Genomic DNA, 27,133 nt, shown 5'->3' on the forward strand with positions numbered 1-27,133 from the left:
CGGTGGATACTGCACTGGATCAGTGTATACGAAACCAGGAGTAACAAGTTACAGAAGAAAAGTTAGGGCGTCTAACTATTCACGAAAACTTCAGTATGTCACGTGGTGGCTAAACGGATTAAAGTGCGCTTACGGCATCGGCGGCTCTTCCGCTGCCGCTGCGTGCTGCTGGTGGCATTCAGTTTTCGTTGGCCGTAGCCAATCGGGTGATAGTATACAGTAGCCAATGAGAATCACTGAATCTAGTGACTTGTTTTAGCGGAAGATATGAATTCATTTCTTCTGTTCTCGACATAGATAAAAACTGGTTCAAATGGCTGTGAGCACTATGGGACCTAACATCTGAGATCATCAGTCCCCTAGACTTAGAACTACTTAAACCTAACTAACCTAAGGACATGACTCACATCCACGGCCGAGGCAGGATTCGAACCTGCGACCGTAGCACCAGCGCGGTTCCACACAGAAGCGTTAGAACCGCTCGGTCACAGTGGCCGGCTCGACATAGATGGCGCGACATTAACGACTATTGATCTGGCTTTTATGGATTACTGGTTTTCTGTTTATTTCTTGGTGTTTCTCGAAGTATGACTGGATACCTTGGGATATGACATCGTATTCCAATGTTGTCCTTTGGTTGCGAGCTGGCCAACGAATGTGATTGGAGGAAAACGCTGTGGTAACGAACTGGTTTGTAACATAGCCCGAGGTGAAGGTTAGATTGAAATTTTACAGTGTGGGCTGTGAGTTGGCGAAGCCAACGAATGTGACTATGAGAAAACTGGCTGTCGTGATGGCTTGATTTGTAGCATAGCCCTCGTTTCGGAAACTTTGTGTGGTATTTTCAGTATGTCCGAGTTGTGATTGAGTGCAGTTCAAATTTTACGTAATATTCTGTTTTATACGACCACATTCTTCACAATATTATACCGCCACGTAATTTCATACACTCCACATTGTGACGACGTTTATTGGACAATATCTTCTCATTGGTTCCGCCATCTGATTCATCATTCGTTGCGTTCACTTCCTATCATTGACCGCACAGACAGTTAAACCAGCTTCAACACACAACGCAAAAGCCGCTGACACCGTAAGTGCACTTTTACCGCTCAAGCAATTGTCATTTTCCCCTTGGGAAGTTGTAGCGCTCAAAATCATATCGTCAAACACTCAGTACTGATGAATAGGAAAATGTGTTACGCCATTTGAAGATCGACGGAGGCATGAAGCGCGCCTTGGAGTTAATAAAGCTTTGTAAACAGTGGCTGCTTGGTGTATTTCTTCGAGTAATTAATGGAGACCTAGTTTATCCGGATTATATTTTCACAGGAGCAGGGAGTGGAAAGAGAGCAGTTAATATTTAAAATTTGGAAACTACTTTTCACATCATAACTGGCGTAATTCTGTAGTAACAGCGCCCGTTTTAGTATCTAGATAGAGGGGTGAAATTCACGCAAAAGAATAAACATTAGCCAGTGACGGAGTCGAAGAAGATTCAAAAAGTTGATGTATTATCTGAACTCTCTTCCCTCGAAAACGAGGTCAGTCACTCGCATGTACAGTTTGTCCCGTATTTCGTTCGAGACAAGTACTGGGAGGAACTTTCGAGCAAAATCGCAGTTCTTCCTCTAACGCTGCAGGAAGTGAACGACTGTTCATCGCCTTTTCATTTCCCCGTCAACTGAACGCAGCGAAAATCAACCACGATTGTGACTATCGTGGTGATAGCGTTATAAGAGGAAGGTGCTTGAGAAGACATTTCGATTTTGAAAGACGGTCTCTCAGCGAGGTGGCACACTGGCTGAGGGCCGGTGTTTTGGCCAGGCGGAGTGGAGTTTAGACTCCAGTTTCTTATTGAGTTTCTCATAAATCCCACAATCATTAAAAACCGAGAGCGGAGGTGCAATGGTTACCAAACTGGACACGCCTTTTAGTTGGTTCGAATCGGGAGGACGGCGGTTGAAAATGCTGTCAGTCCATTTAGATTTAGGTTTCTGCGCCGTTCAGGCAAATACTGGAAAGTTTCTTTGTGGAGGACAAGGCCGACAATACCCTTCCCCACTCCGAGCTTCTGTCCCGTTTCTAATGATCTGATCGTCGATGTGACGTTGAACACTAATTTTGCTTCATTCCTACCTTCAAATTAGTCCAGGTGGATGACTTGATGACTCCTTCAAAACAAACTGCTCCAGTTTGCTTAACACCCACCTCTCTCTCTCTCTCTCTCTCTCTCTCTCTCTCTCTCTCTCTCTCTCTCTCCTCTCCTTCCCTCCCTCTCTCCCTCCCCTTTCTTCACCAGCTGAGTTGTTGACATTCTAATGACTTCTACGTTGATAGCACATTATAATGGGAGCACTTTGTTTGAATCACGAGGTTTAAAGGAATTTGTAAGTGTCCATCTGCTTCTCACCGACATTAGATAAACGCACGTTTTCCACTCTTTCATTATCGGGTGAATGCTTTGACCTGTGAAAGTGATACCCGGACAACGTAAGTTGTGCATCCAACTGCTCTGATTTATTGCTAACGCAAGGGTGAATGCGTATCCGTAAAAAATGTACCTTTACAGGAACTGGACAACCGTTATACACCGGGAGAGCTATACTACAGAGGGGTCCAAAAAAATGTATCCAATGTTTAAAAGTCCATAAGTTGCAAGCTAATCGACGGAGTTGTCTCATTTTTGGTGCAAGTGTAGCTTAAAGTCCAACTTAAAAAAATCACTGTAGGTGTTCGTAATGGTCACCATTAACATCCACACACAAACGATGCCGCCGAACTGCAGCACGAACTACTGACTGCAACGTGTTCAGTTGGATATTTGCATATGAATGTACGATGGTTTCTCGACGTTCATCCAATGTGCGTGGCTTTTGTCGATAAACGACGTCCTTTAGTGTACCCCACAGGTAAAAGTCCAGAGGAGTTAGGTCTGGGGAACGTGGTGGATACTCCACAGCACCTCTACGACCTATCCATCTTCCTGGTAGATTTTCGTGGAGATACGCCCTAACACGATTTTGGTAGTGGGCCGGGGCACAATCTTGTTGAAGGTAAACTCTTGCGTCTCCATACAAGTCTCGGATGGCAGGTAAAATGGATGTCTCAAGCTTCTGAAGGTACACCTCACCGGTAACTGTGCCATCAAAGAAGAATGGCCCAATCAAGTCCCGGTAAGGCAAACCACACCACACATTTGCTCCTGGCAAATTCACGGCTTTGTCTACATGGACGTTCGGATTTTCGGTGGCCCAATAGATCCAATTGTGGCGATTTACTGTACCATTGAGTTTGAACTGTGCCTCATCAGACCACACACTCCTCTCTGCAAACTCTTCATCGTTGCGCACCATGTTAGTAAACCACTCTGAGTACTCCATTCTACGATCTGGGTCGTCCTCGTCCATTGCGTGTAGCAATCGTGGGATGTAGCACTTCCACTTTGCTGTCTTCAAAATTCGCCGAACACTTGAGCGACTGGGCCGGCCGCTGTGACCGAGCGGTTCTAGGCGCTTCAGTCGGGAACCGCGCTGCTGCTACGGTCGCAGGTTCGAATCCTGCCACGGGCATGGATGTGTGTATGTCCTTAGGTTAGTTAGGTTTAAGTAGTTCTAAGTCTAGGGGACTGATTACCTCAGATGTTAAGTCCGATAGTGCTTAGAGCCAGCCAACTTGAGCGACTCACTCCACTGTCTCACAGACTTCTGCGGTGAGCTGGTGAATTGTTGTAACATACGACGGGAGTTAGCTGGACTTATTACTGTTACAGGTCGTCCAGATCGTTGTTTGTGTACATCTTTAACACAGCCTTCGGCGTCAAATTTGTCTCCAATGGTTCAAAAAAATGGTTCAAATGGCTCTGAGCACTATGGGACTTAACATCTGAGGTCATCAGTCATATCCATGCCCAAGGCAGGATTCTAACCTGCGACCGTAGTGGTAGCGCGGTTCCAGACTGTAGCGCCAAGAACCGCTCGGCCGCCCCGGCTGGCCGTCTCGAATGCGACAAATCGTTAAACGTGTCGGTGACTCTGTTTGATACTCATTTCGCCATTGCCGTTGAACCTCATTAATGTTTTCGTACTTAAAATACCACTTCAAAACTGACTTCGATTCATCGAATGTAAGCCTTGCGCCAGCCATGTTTACTCGAGTAACTAGGTGCAACTAAGAACAAAACACTTACTATCTGGCGACTGTCCTCTGACAAAACAAAACAACGCAATACAACGCTTGTGTGGAGATTGCCGGGACTACAAATTATTACACTACCAAAGATGAAACAACTCCGTCAATTAGTTTGTCAGTTATGGACTTTTAAACAAAAGATGCATTATTTGGACCCCTCTGTATATTATCAAAAGTGTCAGGACACCTCTATATAATGCTGAATTGACCACTAGATGTTAACAAGAGGCGGACTCCTCACTGACAGCAAATGAGTCGGTTATGTGAGCTGAGTAACTTCGAAGCGGACTGTTCATTGGTATTATTTATCTGATGTAGTTACATAATAATTGGTTACTGCAGCTTCTATCCATTAGGTACACTTCAATTCTTATAAAGCTGCGCAAATCGCTTGTTGATGATGTGACTGTGAAGTGGAAACGCGAAGGAACAACCACAGATGAAGCAAGACCAGGCAGGCCTCATATAGTGACGGACAGGGACCATCGACCATTGCAGATCGTGGTTTGAGTTTCACGGTGAACAGTACAGTCTTGTTAAGGTTTACGAGACGATCCGCGGTGGTTGAAAGAATTCGTAACTCACTGCAGAGGTGAGAGCAGTATTGCATCCCAACGCGAGGACGACATGTGGAACATCTCCCTAACAAGCTACGATTTTATATTAAACTGTAACATGTAACTTTCTGAACCAGTGATGCGTTTATTGTTAAAATCGGCCATGAGTGAAATTTTACCGGCCGGCCGGAGTAGCCAAGCGGTTCTAGGCGTACAGTCTGGAACCGCGCGACCGCTACTGTCGCAAGTTCGAATCCTGCCTCGGGCATGGGTGTGTGTGGTGTCCTTATGTTAGTTAGGTTTAAGTAGTTTTGTCCAGGGGACTGATGACCTCAGCAGTTAAGTCCCATAGTGCTCAGAGCCATTTTTTTGAAATTTGACCCAAATAGATGCGCACATAATCGAAAAATTTAAATTTTAAATACTTGTCTACTAACGAGGACAATATGTCATACAGAAGTCAGCTACGACACGTAACAACACATTGGCACTTATCTCGCAAACAGCTTGTTTAAGGGACTATGTTCACTTGTACCTTCTTTCTTCCATTATCGTATAGTTTCAGACGTGTCAGCTTTCGCTGTTAGTTGTGATACATCCTGCAACAGTGAGGCTGCCTTCTCCTAGAAAAGGCCGTAAATGATGCCGCCAGGTGCGGTACGTTGTCGCAGGCGAGCAAAGTGTTCATCTAACGGGCCACGCCTTACTCACTTCTCGTGCATAGAGGACACACACAGCTTAGCCCCGTGGCAGTACGAGTGAGGTAAGTGGCAATCTGCGACCTTTCCTGGAACCTGAACCAAATCGCGATGCCGACCCACATACTAACGCAGAAACAGCTTTCTCAGAAGTCGCTGTTGCCTTCAAGGTCACGGAGAACTGGATGACCTTCCCTTCTCCGCAAGGTCGAGTTGTCTTCTGTCCCGCGAAACCGCGGTCATCCTGCCTTGGTCCGAAGTAACTACCTCTAGCGACACATATTAGTAGTCGTAACTACCATAGTCGTCTTTTTTGGGTAACAATAGTCCGCTTTACATTGACTAACGGTTTAGTCATTGCGACCGGAGCAGGTGATGTATTCATTTTTTTATAAGTTAGATCATTAAGTTGCATACCTATTTTCTCCAGGGCACAAAATTGATTTTTACATCTTTGTGTCCGAAATTCTAGTTTATTGAGTGATCGCAGACTTCACATAGTTACTTAAGTACCATGATCGTGTCCGAACAAAAATCCTCTGTCCTGAAGCTCTTCATATCCTATTTTCCGGAAACGAATTTCCCAATACCGCTTCTGATTAGTCGTAAGAACACTCCAATATCGATTATGGAAATATATTTCTAACTGCAGCATTTCTCTCTCGCAGTCGATATTCACAGCAAACGGTATGGCTTCACCCACCTGTTGGCAAGGGATTTCTTCCTCCGCGCGCATTGGCCCGCTTCCTCGCGGATACGTGAGAGTTGTATCGTTCGTGGTATGGATACGCATATAGTGTAGTGGTATCTTCGTGCGTTGTCTGATAAAGATCCTCATCCGACGGGAGGATCGCCATCAACGGTGTCACATTTACAGACGTCATGAGACACTGCAGAGAGGTCAGAAATTTAATCCAGGTCATTGGGAGAAAGAGACTGGTGATCAGGAGCTTCAAGCCACCACCTCTTCTCCCCTTGACGGCCAAGTACTGGCAGTTAAAATTTCATCCACCACCAGGATTCGAACCGGCGACCCCCGAATCGAGCGCCGCCGCACAGGCGTGCGTTAGCGACCTCTGCTAGCGGTGGCCGGTAAGGCGAAGTTATCAGTGGGAAAGGCACTGTTGTGTGGGATCCTTATGACTGATTACCGTGCAGATCCTAAAACAAGTGTAGTACACTACGCAAGTGTTGCGAAGAAAATGAATGCAAAAACACATGTGATAAAGTCTGAATTGCTGAAGGAAACCTTTTTTTTCGTCAGGGCTGACAAAGAATGAAGGATATAAGGCTGAGTTTACTTTCTCCGGAGACAGTTCAATGTTAAGCCTGAAAATAACTGCAGATGAATAATGTAGTTGCTAAACACTAACATATCATTCAATAATTATAATAAATACGTATATATGCAGGTTGTGCTCCCACAGCTTGTAAATATTCGAAAACAGTTGTATTTGAGACCCGCCAGTAACTGCTAATGAAATATGCCTTTATTAATGAAGATTAAGTTCACCAGCAGCTCATGGTGATTCTCAAATGCAACTTGTTTTCAATAATTTATCCATTTGATTTGTTGTTCAGATCCGTGACTGTGTATTACATTATTTTAAGAAATACAGCAACCGGCCACTTTTTTATGTATTTTAATTTATGCTTATGCGCGTTTCGGCCTTCCACGCATCTTCAACTGGCTTAAGACATATTCGGTCGTCATTGTACTTAGTTAAAACATCGACAGCAATTTGGGTGCTGCTGGCCTCTGAAAATTAACAGTTTTTGTTTAGCTAATTAATTTTCACAGGCCAGCTGCAACATCCAAATTTCTGTCGATATTTTAACTGGTACAACTGCAGACTGGACATGTATTACGCCAACTGAAGGTGAGTGATAGCCTGAGACGCCTATTGGCATAAATAAATATATCTTAGAAAGTGTCTGGTTGTTGTATTTCTTAAAACATTTTTTTTTCAAATGACATGTTGAGAGCAGTAACAAATTTTCTGTCAATCTCGTATAACCACGTTTAACGGCAATGATTTAAGATTTGGGGAGTGGTGTGTATCACCCATATACTTCCAGGTGCACTAAAACTGTTTGCCGGACAGGGACTCAAACCAGAAACCTTGAGCTGTACAAGCACGGCTCATCACCCGCATCCACATATTCACTTCTTCCACTTCTACCTGTACCTCTGTCTGTCTGCACTCACATAGCTGTAATTGTGTTTACCAAATATCAAATATGCTTGTAGTTCCTTCAATGCGCGCTCGCTGAAAGTTATTCTCTAAAAAAAAGGCAGAATCTTATTTAGAAAATGACAAATGCAGGTTTTTGTTGATTTTATATGTGCTCGCAGCAAAGTTTATATTTCATAACTTCATGTAACAACGTTACAGCTCAACAGGAAAATCTATTTTGAGTTTATCCATCTTAAGCCTGTAGTACACGATCATGAAACGTTAGGCTAAATACAGCGATACTTTACACTTACCGAAATATATCATCGCCTCATCGTGCCTCTGGCTAACATGCAAACCGCGTCAGAACCACAACCGAAGCTTTGCTCTAGATTCGAGACTACTTCCTCTTTTTAAAACAATAGTTGTACTTAATTACAAGACATGGTGCAGTACTTTACATAAAATAAACTTTTCCAATTAACTATTTCAGAACAAACTCTTTGCATAAAGCATAAATTTGTTTAAATCTACAATTTTTTGTACAACGTTCCATCGCTGCATGCCATTAGGTTTGTTTCACCCGTATCAATCGTTACATGGTTGGTGACAAGTCTCAAGGGTGTCAGAGCATAGTGATTTACTAACATATTCAGCGAGCGAAATAAAAGTGGCCGGAAAATATTTCATGTATCGTAAGATAGGCTTCTCAACTTACGTCCACAACCAATCTTGGTTCACATGAAATATTTTCCGGGCCATTTTTGCAGGGTCCCCATAAATTCACGCCATCAACTCAGAAAATGATAACTTGGAAACTGTTAGAGTTGGAGGATCGTGATTTGCTGCAAAACTCCTATCATTTCTCAAATATTTTTTCTGTTATAACAGAATTTCATTGTGTCGCTCGCAGAATATCGAGGAGATATTCGAGTTGCGCCCATGTCTGGGTGACCATTGCAGCATCAACAGTTCTGAGCGCTTCACTAACTCGTGCACGAAGGGTAGCAATGTCACTGAATAATGTTGTGTACACGCGATGCTTGACGGAACGCTACAGGAAGAATTACAATTGTGTAACGTCGCGAGAACATGGGGCTTATGCAATGGAACCATAATCAATCACCCACCTCTCAGGAAATTGGTTAATCAGCACCTCTCTCATTCCATTGTGGGGATGCACCATCATGTTGCAGGGTGATGGAAGACGGGTCTTCGATCTGGGATAGCAAGAACTTTTATAGCATGTCCAGGTAAATATTTCTCGTTATGGCCTGCTCTGCAAAGAACTAGCACGATATCGTGCACTAGACCGTACCAGACATTAAGCTTCGGGCTGACACGGATGTGATCATGTGCGTTGTGGAGGCCTTCAGGGTTCCGAATCCCAATGTCACGCCGATTCACGTATCCAGAAATGTTCATTTGAAAACAGGCTGCTTTTCAGGTAGTCACTGTCAGCATCTATGGAGGCCAGCGTGGAACACGTTATGCATACCACAGGGGGCCATTGTTTGACTGCAGTGCTTGAACCGTTGCACTCTGTTCCCAGAAAGGCGTATCATCTTATGTAACACTTTATGGACAGTTGATCTTGCCTCCTTGCATTTCACGCGAACCACGCCGAATTGACTTCAGGGGAGCTGCGTTGAAGTGCAGCTTGCACCCTGTGAACACGTGTTTGAGACACTGGGGTATGTCCACATCGAGGAAGGTCTTTGACGCTGCCCATTTCTTTAAAGATTTTGAAGTATTTCATCAGGCTTGTCTTTGCCGGGTCGTGCCTTCCCATAATGGCATCGATAATTCCACGGTTCACTGCCATAGATTTGGTTCCTACATACCACATGACACATTGCATCTTCTCCTGGCCTGTTGTAATGTCGATACATTCCAAGTCATACCTGCAAGCAAGGAAAAAGAATGAAGTTTCGGAACTGCTAAACGTTTTATCACAGACAACGATTCTTTACCTGTTTACACACTGAGGTGACAAACGTCATGGGATAGCGATATGCACATATACGAATGGCGGTAGTATTGCATACATAAGATATAAAAGTCCAGTGCATTGGCGAAGGCGTTTCATGTGAGAAGGTTTCCGACATGACTAAGGCCGCACGATGGGATTTAACAGACTTTCAAGGCGGAATGTTAGTTGGAGCTAGTCGCGTCGGACATCCCATTTCGGAAATCGTTAGGGAATTCAGTATTCTGAGATCCACAGTGTCAAGAGTGTGTCGAGAATAACAAATTTCAGTCACATGTCGCTACGAACAACGCGGTGGCCGGCGTCCTTCACTTAACGACCGAGAGCAGAGGCGTTTGCGTAGAGTTGTCAGTGCTAACGGACAAGCAACACTGCGTGAAATAACCACAGAAATCAATGTGGGACGTACCAATAACATATCTGTTAGGACAGTGCAGCGAAATTTGGTGTTAATGGACTATGGAAGCAGACGACCAACTCCAGTGCCTTTGCTAACAGCACGACATCGGCTGCAGCGGCTCTCCTGGGATCGTGACCACATCTGTTGGATCAATAATTCAAAAACAGTCTTAATCGCATTAATTACTATTATTATACCGCCAACCGGTTTCAACCCGACGTAGAGGTCATCTTCTGGGCGTTTACACCATTGGTCGACTGCTGGTGGTGTCACTCCTGTCTACACAACCAGCAGTCGACCAATGGTGTGAACGCCCAGAAGATGACCCCTACGTCGGGTTGAACCCAGTTGGCGGTATAATAATAGTAACAAATGCGATTAAGACTGTTTTTGAATTATTGTTTAATCATACTAATCGCTGTTTCTCTCCACAACCATGTTGTCCAAACATCTGTTGGACCCTAGACGACTGGAAAACCGTGGCCTGGTCGAATGAGTCCCGATTTTAGCTGGTGAGAGCAGATGTTGGGTTTTGAGTCTCGTGCAGACCCATGTAGCCATGAACCCAGGTTGTCAACAAGGCAGCGTGCAAGCTGCTGGTGACTGCATAATGGTGTGAGCTGAGTTTACGTGGAATGGACTGGGTCCTCTGGTCAAACTGCACCGATCATTGACTGGAAATGATTATGTTCTGCTACTTGGAGGCCATCTGTAGCCATTCATGGACTTCATGTTCCAAAACAATGATGGAATTTTTTAGGATGACAGTGCGCAATGTCACCGGGCTGCAATCGTTCGCGATTGGTTTGAAGTACATTCTGGGCAGTTCGAGCGCCCGGCATGTACTCCATCGAAAATTTGTGGGACGTAATCGAGAGGTCCGTTCCTGCACAAAATCATACACCGTCAACACTTTCGCAATTATGAACGGCTATAGAGGCAGCATGGCTTAATATTTCCGCAGGGACTTCCAGCGAATTGTTGAGGACGTGCTACGTCAAGTTGCTGCACTATGCCCGGCAATTGGAGGTTCGACACATTATTAGGAGGCACCGCATGACTTTTTTCACCTCAGTATAGTTTCCAAGGTGTTACACCGGAGCCAAGGCAGCCCGTATAACACCACAGAGGACGAGGTTGTCTATGCCCAAAGGCTTACCCAAAAACACCGGCTACTTACACACAAGATAATGGAAACAGACATTCCGAGCACTACTTCCTGCAGGGGAGCTCGAGCCACGGCCTGCAGGGAGTATCACTACGCCGAAATCTGATTGGCTGGAGACAGTTATTTAGGGGCTAGAACCAGGCACGAAGTTCACGCCGGATGCCGACCTTGTGTACTGCAACCGTCGAAGATTACGTATTCGTCTCGGAATTGGACTGTTACTAGTGTGTGAGTGTGTTACCACGAACCTTTGTGGAAAATAAGAAGTGAACTTTTGTTTGCCTCAATTAGGAGACTTTTTTCGTTATTGTTACCTTCCGTTTGTATGTCCAGTCATCAACCTTGTGAACTTACATCAATAAAAGTTGTGTTGTGAAAAATTGCGAATTGTCAATCACGACACAAGGATGATTTTTTTTTTATTATAGCGTAACTTTATGGTCAATCCGTAGTTTTCCCACCCTGTAGCTTATCTGAATCACACCTCAGCACACTGGGTGGCGGATCTTCTGGCATGTTCGTGGAGTACAGCACAGTTCCTCCTACAATTACGTCCGAACCACAATGCTTTTTGAATCTAAACCGACTGTCAGCTGAGAAAACAAGCAATGTTGTTTTGGTTGCACACAGGTAAACAGTAGGAACACAGGTCTAGATACCGCTCAGGTGGCCTGTTGGTTATCAAGCTGGGTCAGGGTGCGTATGTCTCGGAGTTGAGTTTCCATAACAGCGCTGAGTGCTGCTTTCGGTTTGAAAATTATTCATACCTACCTTTTGCAAATGATTTCATTTTTTTATTTCGTCAAGATAAACACTATGCTTCAACAGATCACCACTTTACAAACATTTACAAAAATCGTAATACCGGTAAATGTAAATAATCTAATGATCTTACGTCAGGCACAGTCCTGTCATAATTATAATGACCATCAAGTGGAAGTGAAGGTCACGAACTTTTGCGGCGATACACGGCTAAATGTAGAATCTGTGTTCGTTTCCACGAACTCTGGCCACTACTTATACCCGTCAATGTAATTACTTAAAACAAGTAGATGTCACCATAAAATGTATCCTTCTACTCTTTCCACAGCAATTCGACAGCGCTGCCTTGGTCTAAAACTTGTAAAAGCTGTAGTTAAAAAAAAATTAAATGGTCTTATGGCACTGTTGGCCGGGAGGCCCCATTCGGGGGAGTTCGATCGCCGCATTGCAAGTCCTTCTTAGTTGACGCCACTTTTTTTTTTTGTACCACTTCGGCGAGTTGCGGGTCAGTGATGATAAAAGACGCACAACACCCAGTGCCCTGTCGGGAATCGAACGCGGGCCCCCTGTGTGGTAGGTGGTAACACTACCGCTACGCTACGGAGGCGGACGAAACTCTAGCTATACTTCATAAAACCTCTGATTCGTAGGGAAACGTAGTAAACGCCTTTAAACGGCTAACAACCCGCCATTTTAAGCCTAATTTATGTACTTCTGTAGCTTTGTGCTTGCACTCACGGCGCTTATTGGTTGTAAAGCTGAGTCAGTTTGCGGATGTGACAGTCTCGATGCCCCGCAACAGCGTTAACTATTTAGCTTGGTATGAAAATTATGCTAGCCGCTTTTATGCAACCTATTTCATTTTTATTTAGTCAAGAAAAACTCTACATGGAAAGGTCTTCGGCCACGTTCCATTGCCCTGACGATGATGACCAAGCGGAAGTGAAGCATGAGAGCTTTTTCCTTCTTAGTTCTGGGTACAGCTCTTGCACAGCTAAACATAGAATTTACGTTCCTTTTCACGAATTCTGAGAGCTGTATATGCCAGGCACTGTCTTTGAAAAGAAAATGCTTTAATCGGGTAGGTGACAACGAAAGTGAGCTGCTTCACTTCATGGATCACGGAAATTCGACACACTTGCGTTGACCGAATAAGCTCCAGTTACATTTCAGAATAATCTTGCAGTCACGGGGAAAGAATTGTAGTCAAAGCCTTCTCAAAGGTAACAACCAGCCATTTTAAGTTGGACTTCTGTAATACAGTAGCTTTGCGGCTGCACTATACCGGAAATTCTCATGTAGACGCAGGCTATTTCAAAAACTTGCGAGCAGCAGAGAATTGAAAGAGAACTGGAGTATTGTTTATGTTGGGTTGGCAGGAGAGCCAACACCGTGTTGCTAGAGGAGGCCGAAATGCACGCGTTTAGCTCACGCAGACTGACGTGAGTAGGTAAGGACTATACTGACGTGAGGTCTGGAACATGACACGGAATTAGAATTCAGAAAGCGGACGTAGCTAGTTGATACTTAACTTTAATCCATTTATGATGACCGTCGCTCTTGACGGTACATGATTCACAATATTATTTGTTCAGAATACAGTCTTGAAGTACTTAGTTGCAGTAACTGAATATGGCGCCTTCCTAGGTCGTAGCAAATGACGTAGCTGAAGGCTATGCTAAACTGTCGTCTCGGCAAAAGAGAGCGTATGTAGACAGTGAACCATCGCTAGCAAAGTCGGCTGTACAACTGGGGACGAGTGCTAGGAAGTCTCTCTAGACTAGACCTGCCGTGTGGCGGCGCTCTGTCTGCAATCACTGATAGTGGCGACACGCGGGTCCGACGTATACTAACGGACTGCGGCCGATTTAAAGGCTACTACCTAGCAAGTGTGGTGTCTGGCAGTGACACCACAGTTTATAGCTCGTATACTCCTGGAGTACCGGTTGTGTAACTGTCGCAGAAACACCAAGACAGGCGTCGGAATTAAACAGACGTAAGTGGAGAAACATAGTTTGTGCAGACAGCGCTCTCCTTACCGCGAGAGGAGAGCAGTTGACAGCGACTTGTCATAAAAATGTTGAGGTGCGATCTCCGGCAAAAGTGTTTTTCCTCCTCTATGTACAACCATAAAGTGTAGAGTATATGATCTGTCAAATGTACGCGAAATTTAAGTTTACCGATAATGTTACTCATGTATCTTAGCGCATTCTCGCATGATACAGAAAAAGTTTTGAATGAAGCTAGTGCGCTGATTAGTGTAGGGTTGTAAAAAATGCTTGTATAATCGTATTCGGGCAAATAGTTATGTGCGAGGACTAGCAGTTTTTTTAAATTTTATTACGAAGAAGATAGGTTGGCAGACTTACGTTCGAAGACACACATAACTTCGAGAGCGTCCCAAGGGAAATACATTGGAACTACTTTGCATGCCGTCTCTTAACGACTTGCTTGAAAATATCATGTGTAGGCAGATGATACCGTTATCGTCGACGACTTGTTTTAGAAAAAAAGTTGTGCATAAATTTATTGTAATTACTCTTTCATAACTTCGCTTTATTTCTTTATTAATTATTTCACGATTAGTTTCATATCTAAAGTCGCAAGTTGCCATCGTATTGTCCGGCACATACCCGAGACAGAACACGTTTGTGTCTTCTCTTTAGATATTAAAAGCTATCCCCTTCATGTGTAAGCTCGACAGTACGACGGCTAGTCTCTGTCTTTAAAGAGAAAGAAGGCTTGATAATGGAGCAAGCCACCAAAGACGATCCACATCTGCATCTATATATACTTCACAAGCCTCCTTACCGTCTGTGGCGGGGGGTACTTCATGTACCAGTATCACTTCAGCCCCTTGCTGTTCCAATCGCGTGTGGTACGAGAGAAGACCAGTTACTGGTAAGCTTCACCGTATCAATCTCCTTTTATCTCGATAGTCTTTTCGCAAGCTACGCACAGGAGCAAGCAATAAACAAGTTGAGTCTTCCAGGAACGTATATTCTTGGAATTTCAAAAGTATGCCATACCATAATGGAGAACGCCCCTCTTGCCGCATCTGCCCTGGACTTGGCTGAACACCTCCATGACACTTTCTCGCTTTATAAATAAACCTGTGAAGAAACGTGCTGCTCTTCCTTGGATCTTCTCTATTTCCTCTATCAATCCTATCTGGCACAGATGCCAAACGGACGGGAGATATTGAACTATTGGTCGAACGAGTGTTTCGTAAGTTAATTCCTTTGTTGACGGACTACACTTTTGAGGGTTGTTCCGATGAATCTCAGTCTGGCATCTTCCTTGCCCGCAATTAATTTTATGTGGTAATTCCACTTTAGATAGCTCCAGACGCCCACTCCTCGATATGTTATGGAAGTAACTGCTTCCAGTAACTGTCCTGCAATCCCTTAATCACACAATAAAGGTTCTTTCTGTCTCTGTACTGCGTGGGTATGATTGAAGTGGTGCTAGGACAATGATGGAAGCTGAAGCTACACACAGGGGTTCAGTGTGGGCTAGAATTATCGTATGACTGCGAAACTTGTTAGATATGCTGAGGCGCTAATGTGCAACCGATTTACGCTGGAAAAAAGTTCCAAGACACGTAGCAATGACAGATATTGTCTGCAAGCGGGCATTGATTTAAATCAATGAGGAAAGTTAAAAGTTGGTGCTGGAGCGGTATTCGAAACCGGATCTCTTGCTTGCTAGGGAGATACTCTAACCACTGACCCATCCAGACAGAGGGGTCATTTACTGCTACTGCACAGACTACCCTAGCACGCCTTCAGTCAGATCCAAATTCTCGACTTATCCACAACTACTAAGAAGACCACCATTTTTATAGTGGCTGTTGGATCAAAAACGGTGTCTGTTCTTTCGGACATGCCAGGTGGACATCTGGCACTGTAAACGCATAAAAGACGTATAAAATTATTTCGATATTAATGGATTAGGAAAGGGATATGGACAGAAAAGGTCAAAGCAAGGGAGAAAGGCATAATATTGATTTTATTATTAACGATTACGGCTAGTCGAATGACAGCGTGGATGTCATAGCGTCTTACAAACAGTGCACAGCGCCCGATGTGCATCTGCAGGCCGAAATTGGAACGAATTTTTTTTCCATCCAAAAACGGCTGCACGCTAAATCATCTACGAAGTTTCGCTGCCTTACGACAGTTGTGGCCCATATTGGACCTCTGTGTGTAGCTGGGCTACACATCCACCCGGTATTTGCTCCACTTTTTTTTTTTTTTTTTTTTTTTTTTTTTTTTTTTTTTGTTGAAATTGCCGCTGCCTGCACGAAGCGTTGATCCTCGCCGAGTCTTATTGCATTTCGCTATAATTTCCCAGCGTTGCGACTTCTCTCTGTACAACAGCATCATCGGCGAAAAGCCTCGTGTAACTTCCGTCTTCACCTACTAGGTCATTTACGTGTATTGTGAAAACTCTACATCTCCGTGATTACTCTGCTATTCACAATAAAGTGCCTCGCAGAGAGTTCAATGAACCACCTTCAAGCTGTCTCTCTACCGTTCCACTCTGATAAGGCACGCGGGGAAAACGAGCACTTAAATTTTTCTGTGCGAGCCCTGATTTCTCTTATTTTATCGTGATGATCATTTCTCCCTATGTAGGTGGGTGCCAACAGAGTATTTTTGCAATCGGAGGAGAAAACTAGTGATTGAAATTTCATGAGAAGATCCCGTCGTAACGGAAAACGCCTTTGTTTTAATGATTGCCAGTCCAATTCACGTATCATGTCTGTGACACTATCTCCCCTATTTCGCGATAATGCAAAACGAGCTTACCTCCTTTGTACTTTTTCGATGTCATCCGTCAGTCCCACCTGATGCGGATCCCACACAGCACATGAATACTCCAGAATAGGGCGAACAAGCGTGGTGTTAGCAGTCTCTTTAGTAGACCTGTTGCACCTTCTAAGTGTTCTGCCAACGAATCGCAGTCTTTGGTTTGCTCTACCCACAATATTATCTATGTGATCGTTCCAATTTAGGGTTCAAATGGCGCTGAGCACTATGCGACTTAACTTCTGAGGTCATCAGTCGCCTAGAACTTAGAACTACTTAAACCTAACTAACCTAAGGACATCACACGCATCCATACCCGAGGCAGGATTCGAACCTGCGACCGTAGCGGTCACGCGGTTCCAGACTGAAGCGCCTAGAATCGCACGGCCGCACCGGCCGGCCCCAATTTAGGGTATTTGTAATTGTAATGCCTAGTATTTAGTTGAATTTACAGCCTTCCGATTTGTGTAACTTATCGCGTAATCGAAATGTAGCTGATTTCTTTTAGTTCTCATGTGAATAAGTTCAGACTTTTCCTTATTCAGGGTCAATTGCCACTTTTCGCACCATACAGATATCTAAATCATTTTGCAAGTCGTTTTGATCATCTGATGACTTTACAAGACGGTAAATGACAGCCTCATCTGCAAACAATCTGAGACAGCTACTCAGATTGTCTCTTATGTCGTTAATATAGATCAGGAACAATAGAGGGCCTATAAAACTTCCTTGGGGAACGCTGGATATTACTTCTGTTTTACTCGATGACTTTCCGTCTATTACTACGAACTGTGACCTTTCTGACAGGAAGTCACGAATGCAGTGGCACAGCTGAGGCGATATTCGATAGGCACGCAGTTGGGTTAGGAGACGATTGTGGGGTACGGTGTCGAAAGCCTTCTGGAAATTTAAAAATATGGAATCAATTTGACATATCCTGTCGATAGCCCTTATTACTTCATGAGTATAAAGAGCTAGTTGTGTTTCACAAGAACGATATTTTCCGAAACCGTGCTGACTATGTGCCAATAAATCGTTTTCTTCGAGGTACTTCATAATGTTCGAATACAGTATATGTTCCAAATCCCTACTGCAAATCGACGTTAGTGATGTTGTTGTTGTTGTGGTCTTCAGTCCTGAGACTGGTTTGATGCAGCTCTCCATGCTACCCTATCATGTGCAAGCTTCTTCATCTCCCAGTACTTACTGCAACCTACATCCTTCTGAATCTGTTCAGTGTATTCATCTCTTGGTCTCCCTCTGCGATTTTAACCCTCCACGCTGCTCTCCAATGCTAAATTTGTGATCCCTTGATGCCTCAGAACATTTCCTACTAACCGGTCCCTTCTTTTTGTCAAGTTGTGCCACAAACTGCTCTCCAATTCTATTCAATACTTTATCATTAGTTATGTGATCTATCCATTTAATCTGCAGCATTCTTCTCTAGCAACGTTAGTGATATAGTCCTGAAATTCAGCGGATTACTCCTAATTCCCTTTTTGTGTATTGGTGTGACTTGAGCAATTTTCCAGTCTTTAGGTACGTATCTTTCTGTGAGCGAGTGGTTGTATATAACTGCTAAATATGGAGCTATTTTATGAGCATACTCTGAGAGGAACCTGACTGGTATACAACTGGACTGGAAGCCTTGCCATTATTAAGTGATTTAAGCTGCTTTGCTACACCAGGATATCTGCTTCTATGTTTCTCATCTTGGCAGTTGTTCTTGATTGGAATTCAGGAATATTTACTTCGTTATATTGGAACAAACAAGCCCTCGCTCACAAATATTATCAAAACTGACCAGGTTTCGACGCTACTATGAGCGTCGTCTTCAGACTTAGACTAACTGTTCTAAAACATATTAGGTATATAGTACATTAATAAAATTAAAGTTTGTACTGACTCGAGAAGATGGAGTACTTACAAGTCACATATTAAAAAAGTTCTAAGCCGGAAAGGCGACGTCATGAACAGTTGTGAGATAGCGAGCCGCTAAGGGCTGCTCGTACTGTGAACAAGGCTTGCAAGCCTTTCCGGCTTAGAACTTTTTTAATATGTGACTTGTAAGTACTGCATTTTTTCGAGTCAGTACAAACTTTAATTTTATTGGCTAAAACTTGGCTCTGAGCACTATGGGACTTAACATCTGTGGTCATCAGTCCCCTAGAACTTAGAACTACTTAAACCTAACTAACCTAAGGACATCACACGCATCCATGCCCGAGGCAGGATTCGAACCTGCGACCGTAGCAGTCCCGCGGTTCCGGACTGAGCGCGTAGAACCGCTAGACCACCGCGGCTGGCTTTAATTTTATTAATGTACTACGTACCTAATATGTTTTAGAACAGTTAGTCTAATTCTGAAGACGACGCTCATAGTAGCGTCGAAACCAGGTCAGTTTTGAGTTAATATTTGTGAGCGAGGGCTTATTTGTTCCAATATAATTCTGACACAGTCACTGAACCTTAGCAGCTATGTTCAAAGGTTTATATTTACTTCGTCTTATTTTGCGAAGGAGTTTCGGAAAACCGAGTTTAATAACTCTGCATTAGTGGCACTGTCATCAGTGACTTCACCGTTGTTATCGCGCAGTGAAGTACTGTTCCTCCTTGTCTTGTCGCACGCTCGATGTTACTTTTACGCCGGACGACTCAGTATAGAATGACATGCCGTGATCTGACATCCTGTAGGTTTCATGTTTTGTTCATTTGGCGGCAGTGAGGAACTGTATCGAACGCCTTCAGAAAGTCAAAAAGCGTGACATGCACACGAGTGTCGGTGTCAACTGCTTTCTGGATGTCGTGGACGAATAGAGCGAGCCGGGTTTCACACGATCGTCGTTTTCGGTATCCCCGTCGAGAGAAGATGATGTCAGCAGAGGGCCACGCGCCAGCTGCCTCCCCTGTACTGACGCGCGCTGACCGGCTGCCGGTGGTGGTTTCAGGAGCGACCGGGGCCCGCGGCGGCTCGAAGCTCAAGCGCAGCCAGAGCGAACGGTCCTCGGAGCGTCCGCGCAGGGACCCTATCTCCGCCGCGTTCCACTCGCTGGAGCGAAAGCGCCACAAGAGCAGGGCGCAGCCCGAGGGCGGCAAGCAGCACGAGCCGCAGCCGGCCGAGCCGGCGCCCGTCTCGCCGCCCAGGAGGCGCCACCACAGCGACAACTCCGACAGGTGAGCGACGCCACCAGCGCTCTAGATTAGACTACAGTGGAGGTGTGAACCAAAAAACGCCTTCAGTCACAACTTTTCGTGTTTTATTGAATACACGATGCATTTCGGACCCTGTGGGTCCATCATCAGGTGTAATTTGTCTTAATACATATTTCATTTCTTCTCTTGAATGAGGTGAAAAGCGTACTGGTTCAAATGGCTCTGAGCACTATGCGACTTAACTTCTGAGGTCATCAGCAGCCTAGAACTTAGAACTAATAAAACCTAACTAACCTAAGGACAGCACACACATCCATGCCCGACTCAGGATTCGAACCTGCGACCGTAGCGGTCGCTCGGCTCCAGTCTGTGCCTAGAACCGCACGGCCACTCCGGCCGGCAAACTCGTATTCCTGTCACGAAAAGGTTTAATGTTAGGTTATGAATTTCGTAAGTCAAACGCGGAAAATATGTGCAAAATAGTGGAAAGAATGAACAGTGTAAAATTACCACATAATCCAAGAAAAGAGTTTTTAACGTTTTAGCACCAGCAAACAATTTTTCTCCGTCGTTTTCGTACGTGTCACTTCATTCAAGAGGCACATTTGCACACACACACATGTTTGTAAACACTTCACTTATGTTTCTGTACGTGGTCTTGTCAAAGATGAATTTATTCGTAGTGCTAAAGATATAACTATTAAACAATTGACATATGCAGGAAATAACGGCCGGCCGGAGTGGCCGTGCGGTTCTAGGCGCTTCAGTCTGGAACTGCACGACCGCTACGGTCGCAGGTTCGAATCCTGCCTCGGGCATGGATGTGTGTGATGTCCTTGGGTTAGTTAGGCTTAAGTAGTTCTAAGTTCTAGGGGACTGATCACCTCAGATGTTAAGTCCCATAGCGCTTAGAGCCATTCGAAGCATTTTGAATCAAGTGACATGTACGAAAACGACGGGGAAAAGAATGTTTGCTGGTGCTAAAACGTTAGAAACGCTCTTCTTGGATTATGTGCTAAGTTTACACTGTTCATCTTTTTCCACTATTTTGCACATATTTTCCGCGTTTGACTTACGAATCATAACCTAACATTAAACCTTTTCGTGACAGAAATATGCGTTTCACCTCATTCAAGAGAAGAAATAAAATATCTATAAGACAAATTACACCTGATGATGGACCCACAGGGTCCCAAATGCATCGTGTATTTAATAAAACACGAAAAGTTGTGACTGAAGGAGTTTTTTAATTCATACCTCCAGTGTATTGAATACAGTCACGTTTTAAGCTGCAAAACATGGATAAAATTAAATAGATTAGATTAGATCAGTTTTCGTTCCATAGACCCAAAAATGAGATGATTCTCGTGGATATGGATCATGCCAGAAAGTATAACACAAAAGTCATAAAACATTCGAATATAACGTTTACTGCCCCGGTCATTTGTTAGGAGATTGTCGAAATAAGTGAATACATTAAAGTAAACTGGAACAGCTAATATTTACAGAATTAACACGCTCTCAGAACATTATTATGTACTATTAATAAATTTATCATACACAAAATACCTGATCTTGACTGTTGTGACCAAGTGTTGACAAAACTGAAATCTAACAGATATTGTTACTTAAGCTGGCTTAACAGTCTCTGTTAAGATATTCATCTATGGAGTAGAAGGAGTAGCCTATCAAAAAGTATTTCAAACTCTGCTTAAACTGTGCTTTATCGGAAACCAAGCTTTTAATGGTTGCAGGCAATGTATTGAAAATGTGAGTTACTGAATACTGGATCTCTTTTTGGACCAAGGGAAGTGATTTTAGGTGTCTGTGTAGATCCTTCTTATTCCTGGTATTGTTACTACGTATTGAGCTATTGCTTGTAAATAGAGAAATATTACTTGCAACAGATTTCATTAAGGAATAAATATATTGAGAAGCATTGGTTAGAATACAAACTTCCTTCAACAGGTTTCTACACGATGTTCTTGAATTTAAACCAAAAATTATTGTTATTACACGCCTTCGCACGCTAAAAACTTTTGCTCGGTTTGATGAGTTACCTCAGAATATGATGCCGTATGACACAATAGGATGAAAGTAAGTGAAGTATGCAAGTTTTTTATATTTATACCTCCTACATCTGACATCATTCTCATTGCAAATACAGACTTGTTTAGGCGCTTACACAATCCTGTGGTATGCCCTTCCCAACTGAATTTATTATCAAGTTGTAATCCCAGAAATTTAATACTGTTAACCTCTTCAATCTACATGTCTTCATATGTTACACACATGCTGGAAGGAAATCTCTTACAGGTTCTGGACTGCACACACTGCTTTTTTTTTTTACTTTTTTTTTAATTTAGTGACACTGAATTAGCTTTAAACCATTTATTAATGTCAGCGAAAATTTGATTAGCAGCTATTTCTAAATCTGTACTTGACTTGTTACATATTGCAATGTTTGTATCATCTGAAAACAAAACAAACTTAGCATCTAGCAATGTAACAGACGCCAGGTCATTAATGTACACAAGAAAAAGCAACGGATCCAAGATGGAACCTTGAGGAACACAACATGTAATTAACTCCCAATCAGATGAAGACTGACAGCTTACTGCACAGGTATTTCGCAACGACACCCTTTGTTTCCAGTTAGTTAGATAAGAGTCCAACCATTTCGCAGCATTGCCGGTGACACCATAGCATTCTAATTTACTTACGAGAACGCTATGGTTCACACAGTCAAAGACTTTTGACAGGTCACAAAAAATGCCAGTAGGCTGTAATTTATTATCTAATGAGTTAAGTACATTCTCTATGAAGTGCAAATAGCTTTCTCTATGTCAGAACCCTCAAGAAACTCAAACTTAAGAAAAATAGCTGACGCTGGCTGCGCCTGCAAGGGACTCAGCCGCCGTTGTCATCAGTTGTGAGATAAAACTTTCGTGTGTGTCTTCGTAGGCTATCTTAAAGCCTCTTTAGGTTTCATGCCAGATCCTAAAATCGATCCGATTCCATATTTCGGCAATCCAACTGTTCGCCATCTTCAGGGGAGCGCTGCTTCTGATGCTGAGTCCCGCTGAGAACTGATGCCAAGGCTGCAAATCGACGTCCTATATAGGCCTCCGTACCGTGCACGACGTATGCACCGCCCACCATAGCGTGCGTCAGTTTTCAGTGACAGATAGGAGGGAGCTGAGAAAACTTGGATTTCATGGTCGATTGGTTGCTCATAAGCCACACATCACGCCGGTAAATGCCAAACGACGCCTCGCTTCGTGTAAGGAGCGAAACATTGGACGATTGAACAGTGGAAAAACGTTGTATGGAGTGACGTATCACGGTTAACAACGTCGCGAACCGATAGCAGGATGGGCGAATGCCCGGTGAACGTCCGTCATCTGGCAGCGTGAGTAGTGTCAACAGAAAAATTCGGTGGCGGTGGTGTTATGGTGTGATCGTGTTTTTCAAGAAGCTGGCTTGCACCCCTTGTTGTTTTGCGAGGCACTATCACAGCACAGGCGTACATTGATATTTTAAGCACTTTCTTGCTTCCCACTGTTCAAGAGAAATTGGGGGATGACGATTACATCTTTCAACACGATCGAGCACCTGTTCATAATGCACACGGCCTATGGCGGAGTGGTAACACGACAATAACATCCCTGTAATGGACTGACAGCACAGAGTCCTGACCTGAATCCCATAGAACACCTTTGGGATGTTTTGGAAAGCCGACATCGTTCCAGGCCTCACCGAGCGACGTTGATACCTCTCCTCAGTGCAGCACTGCGTGAGGAATGGGCTGCCATTCCCCAAGATACCTTCCACACCTGATTGAACGTATGCCTGCGAGAGTGGAAGCCGTCATCAATGCTAAGGGTGGGCCAACACCATATTCAATTCCAGCAGTACCGATGGAGGACGCCACGAAATTGTAAGTCATTTTTATCCAGGTGTTCGGATACTTTTGATCACATTGTGTATACAATCACGTCCAATGCTGCATCTATTTCACTTCCTACGCAATTTTACATATTTCACTTGTCAGTATCAATTGTACAACTAGTTCAGCATATTGTGCCCCTGGGGTTCGAACATCACATTGGACATGCTGCGCCAACCTTTCTCACGATCTTCTCGGGAGACGGAAAAACGAAGAGACCGTTTGTTGCACAGAACAGTCCACATCCAAATATCGCATAATTGGTTCAGATTATGGAAAATATTGCAGGTATTTTGCTGTGTCGTTGGCATAGTATATGTAACTTCTTTTTATTTACTGGGCTAATGCAGCAACTGCGATTTCTTGGAGAACGGTGCTCTTTTTTATGCCATTGCGTTGCTCTTGAATAGAGGAGACAGGCTATGCTTGTGAATGCATACACTCAAACATTTAGTAAAAAAGAAGTGATAAATATATTAAATGTGTGCCCAGCTGTAACGAAGAATTATATACTTATCTCCCCTTTACTTATCTACCCTACACAAGTATCGTCAACTGTTCTAGGCATTGCTAACCTTTTCTGGAGTTGTCGAATGTCGTTTAAAAAGTCCTTGTTAAATTTAAAAAAAATGTAGTCTCTCAGTGCATAAAAATTTGAGGGTATCTGCAAATTACACACTGAAACAGCTGCCAGTTGTCTACCGAACTTGCAAAATGATTGTTTCAATAAAAGTATTTGTTTCTGGAATTTGATCAAAGTTAATTTTAGGCTAATCGATGATAATAGCGCCAGAATTTAGGTACTGTACGACGCATCGGTGTGGCTTGGTTGCTAAGCAGACGTCAGAGCAGAATTTCGAAAGTGCGAAACTCAATGCTCACTTGACCCTAGAATCTTCCTTGGCAGTTAACGTTTATTTCCGCTCTGGAAATGACAGTCTCTGTGAAAAATGGCAACTTGCACCGTACGTCCCCCCCTCCCCCCCCCCCCCCCCCCCCCGAAATTGGCTGGGTAAGTCAATGCAAAGATCGGAGGAAGCACAATGCCTAATAAAGTGGTTACAGCTTTACCTTACATCTAAATTACAGAGAAAGGTGAAACTGCATACTTCAGTCAGTGGTTGTATTAAAATTTAACAACCTGTATGCATAAATCAAGGGTGGAAAATGATTATCTTTCAATATTTCAGCGAAATGAGTTGTGAACACATGTCACCAGTGGTTGTGTGTAATGAGATGGGCACCAGTTGAATAGTGCAGTGTAAATTAAAGAAAGCCGCGATGACTGTTAAAATTTATGGCGACGGCTGTTGTTTACACACACTGAAACGGCCCAGCATGGGGTCACGTCAACGACGCCGACACCGCCACCAGCCGGCGTTAATACGAGCCTCGTGCTGCTGCCTGTAACGGTGGGCCATCCATCATACGCGCCGTTGTCTCAGGCTCGCCACGTCCACAGCGTCTCTCCCTCTCACCGGCTGTCCCGTTCTTCAGATTTATATATATAGCCGGCCGTTGTGGCCGAGCGGTTCTAGCCGCTTCAGTCCGGAACCGCGCTGCTAACAATCACCTCTGGCCGTAATAACGGCAATGATACGCCTGGCCATTAAGTCAAACAGAGCTTGGATGGCATGTACAGGTACAGCTGCCCATGCAGCTTCAACACGATACCACAGTTCACCAAGAGTAGTGACTGGCGTATTGTGACGAGCCAGTTGCTCGGCCGCCATTGACCAGACGTTTTCAATTGGTGAGAGATCTGGAGAATGTACTGGCCAGGGCAGCATTCGAACATTTTCTGTATCCAGAAAGGCCCGTACAGGACCTGCAACATGCGGTCGTGCTTTATCCTGCTGAAATGTTGGGTTTCGCAGGGATCGAATGAAGGGTAGAGCCACGGGTCGTAACACATTTGAAATGTAACGTCCACTGTTCAAAGTGCCGTCAATGCGAACAAGAGGTGACTGAGACGTGTAACCAATGGCACCCCATACCATCACGCCGGGTGATACGCCAGTATGGGGATGGCGAATACACGCTTCCAATGTGCGTTCACCGCGATGTCGCCAAACACGGATGCGACCATCATAATGCTGTAAACAGAACCTGGATTCATCCGAAAAAATGACGTTTTGCCATTCGTGCACCCAGATTCGTCGTTGAGTACACCATCGGAGGCTCTCCTGTCTGTAATGCAGGGTCAAGGGTAACCGCAACCATGGTCTCCGAGCTGATAGTCAATGCTGCTGCAAACGTCGTCTAACTGTTCGTGCAGATTGTTGTTGTCTTGCAAACGTCCCCATCTGCTGACTCAGGGATCGAGACGTGGCCGCACGATCCTTTGCAGCCATGCGGATATGATGCCTGTCATCTCTACTGCTAGTGATACGAGACCTTTGAGATCCAGCACGGCGTTCCGTATTACCCTCCTGAACCCAACGATTCCATATTCTGCTAACAGTCACTGGATCTCGACTAACGCGAGCAGCAATGTCGCGATACGATAAACCGCAATCGCGATAGGCTGCAATCCGACCTTTATCAAAGTCGGAAACGTGATGGTACGCATTTCTCCTCCTTACACGAGGCGTCACAACAACGTTTCACCAGCAACGCCGGTCAACTGCTGTTTGTGTAAAAAAATCGGTTGGAAACGTTCGTCATGTCAGCACGTTGTAGGTATCGCCACCGGCGCCAACCTTGTATGAATGCTCTGAAAAGCTAATCATTTGCATATCACAGCATCTTCTTCCTGTCGGTTAAATTTCGCGTCTGTAGCACGTCATCTTCGTGGTGTAGCAGTTTTAGTGGCCAGTAGTATATATATATACATGAGATTCTCCATACGGAGAGGACAGACCGTTCAATGTGTACGCATTCCTAGTCGTTCGGAAAAACTAAGGTGGACTTCTGGATTCTTTTCTTGCGCATCACCTGATGTTAGTGTGTAAATTATTCCTATAAGTTGGTTAAGATTATAAGTATAACGCCCATGAGACCGTCGGAAATCATATCGTCATCCTCATCATCCACTTGATACATAATGCTATATCAAAGCAGCTTCTGGAGTTTTCATCGCATCGATGTTGCTCGTATACATGTTTTTAATGTAATCCACTCATCTTCCATATTGCATCACTTTGGAAAATAAATGTCATAAAATGGCCGTATGGTCGAGAAGACCAATGTCAAAAAATAGTGGTTGGAACTGAAAAACTCGTTCTCGTGCTGTCGGCAGGAAATTTCCCAGCATTACGGAGGAGTGCGACGT

General features: G+C 44.1%; 1 protein-coding gene across 2 annotated transcripts in view; it reads left to right on the forward strand.

Annotated features, from left to right (window-relative positions):
- LOC126416770 (zinc finger CCCH domain-containing protein 13) overlaps positions 1 to 27,133 on the forward strand; it is a 386,118-nt gene that overhangs the window by 91,744 nt on the left and 267,241 nt on the right. For both annotated transcript variants that reach the window (XM_050084619.1, XM_050084621.1), the window contains one exon: positions 19,706 to 19,931. In XM_050084619.1, coding sequence (XP_049940576.1) covers positions 19,706 to 19,931 — 226 coding nt within the window. The remainder of the gene's footprint in view (positions 1 to 19,705; positions 19,932 to 27,133) is intronic.

This window comes from Schistocerca serialis, chromosome 8 (genome assembly GCF_023864345.2).
Source record: "Schistocerca serialis cubense isolate TAMUIC-IGC-003099 chromosome 8, iqSchSeri2.2, whole genome shotgun sequence".
Classification (NCBI taxonomy): Eukaryota; Metazoa; Arthropoda; class Insecta; order Orthoptera; family Acrididae; genus Schistocerca; species Schistocerca serialis.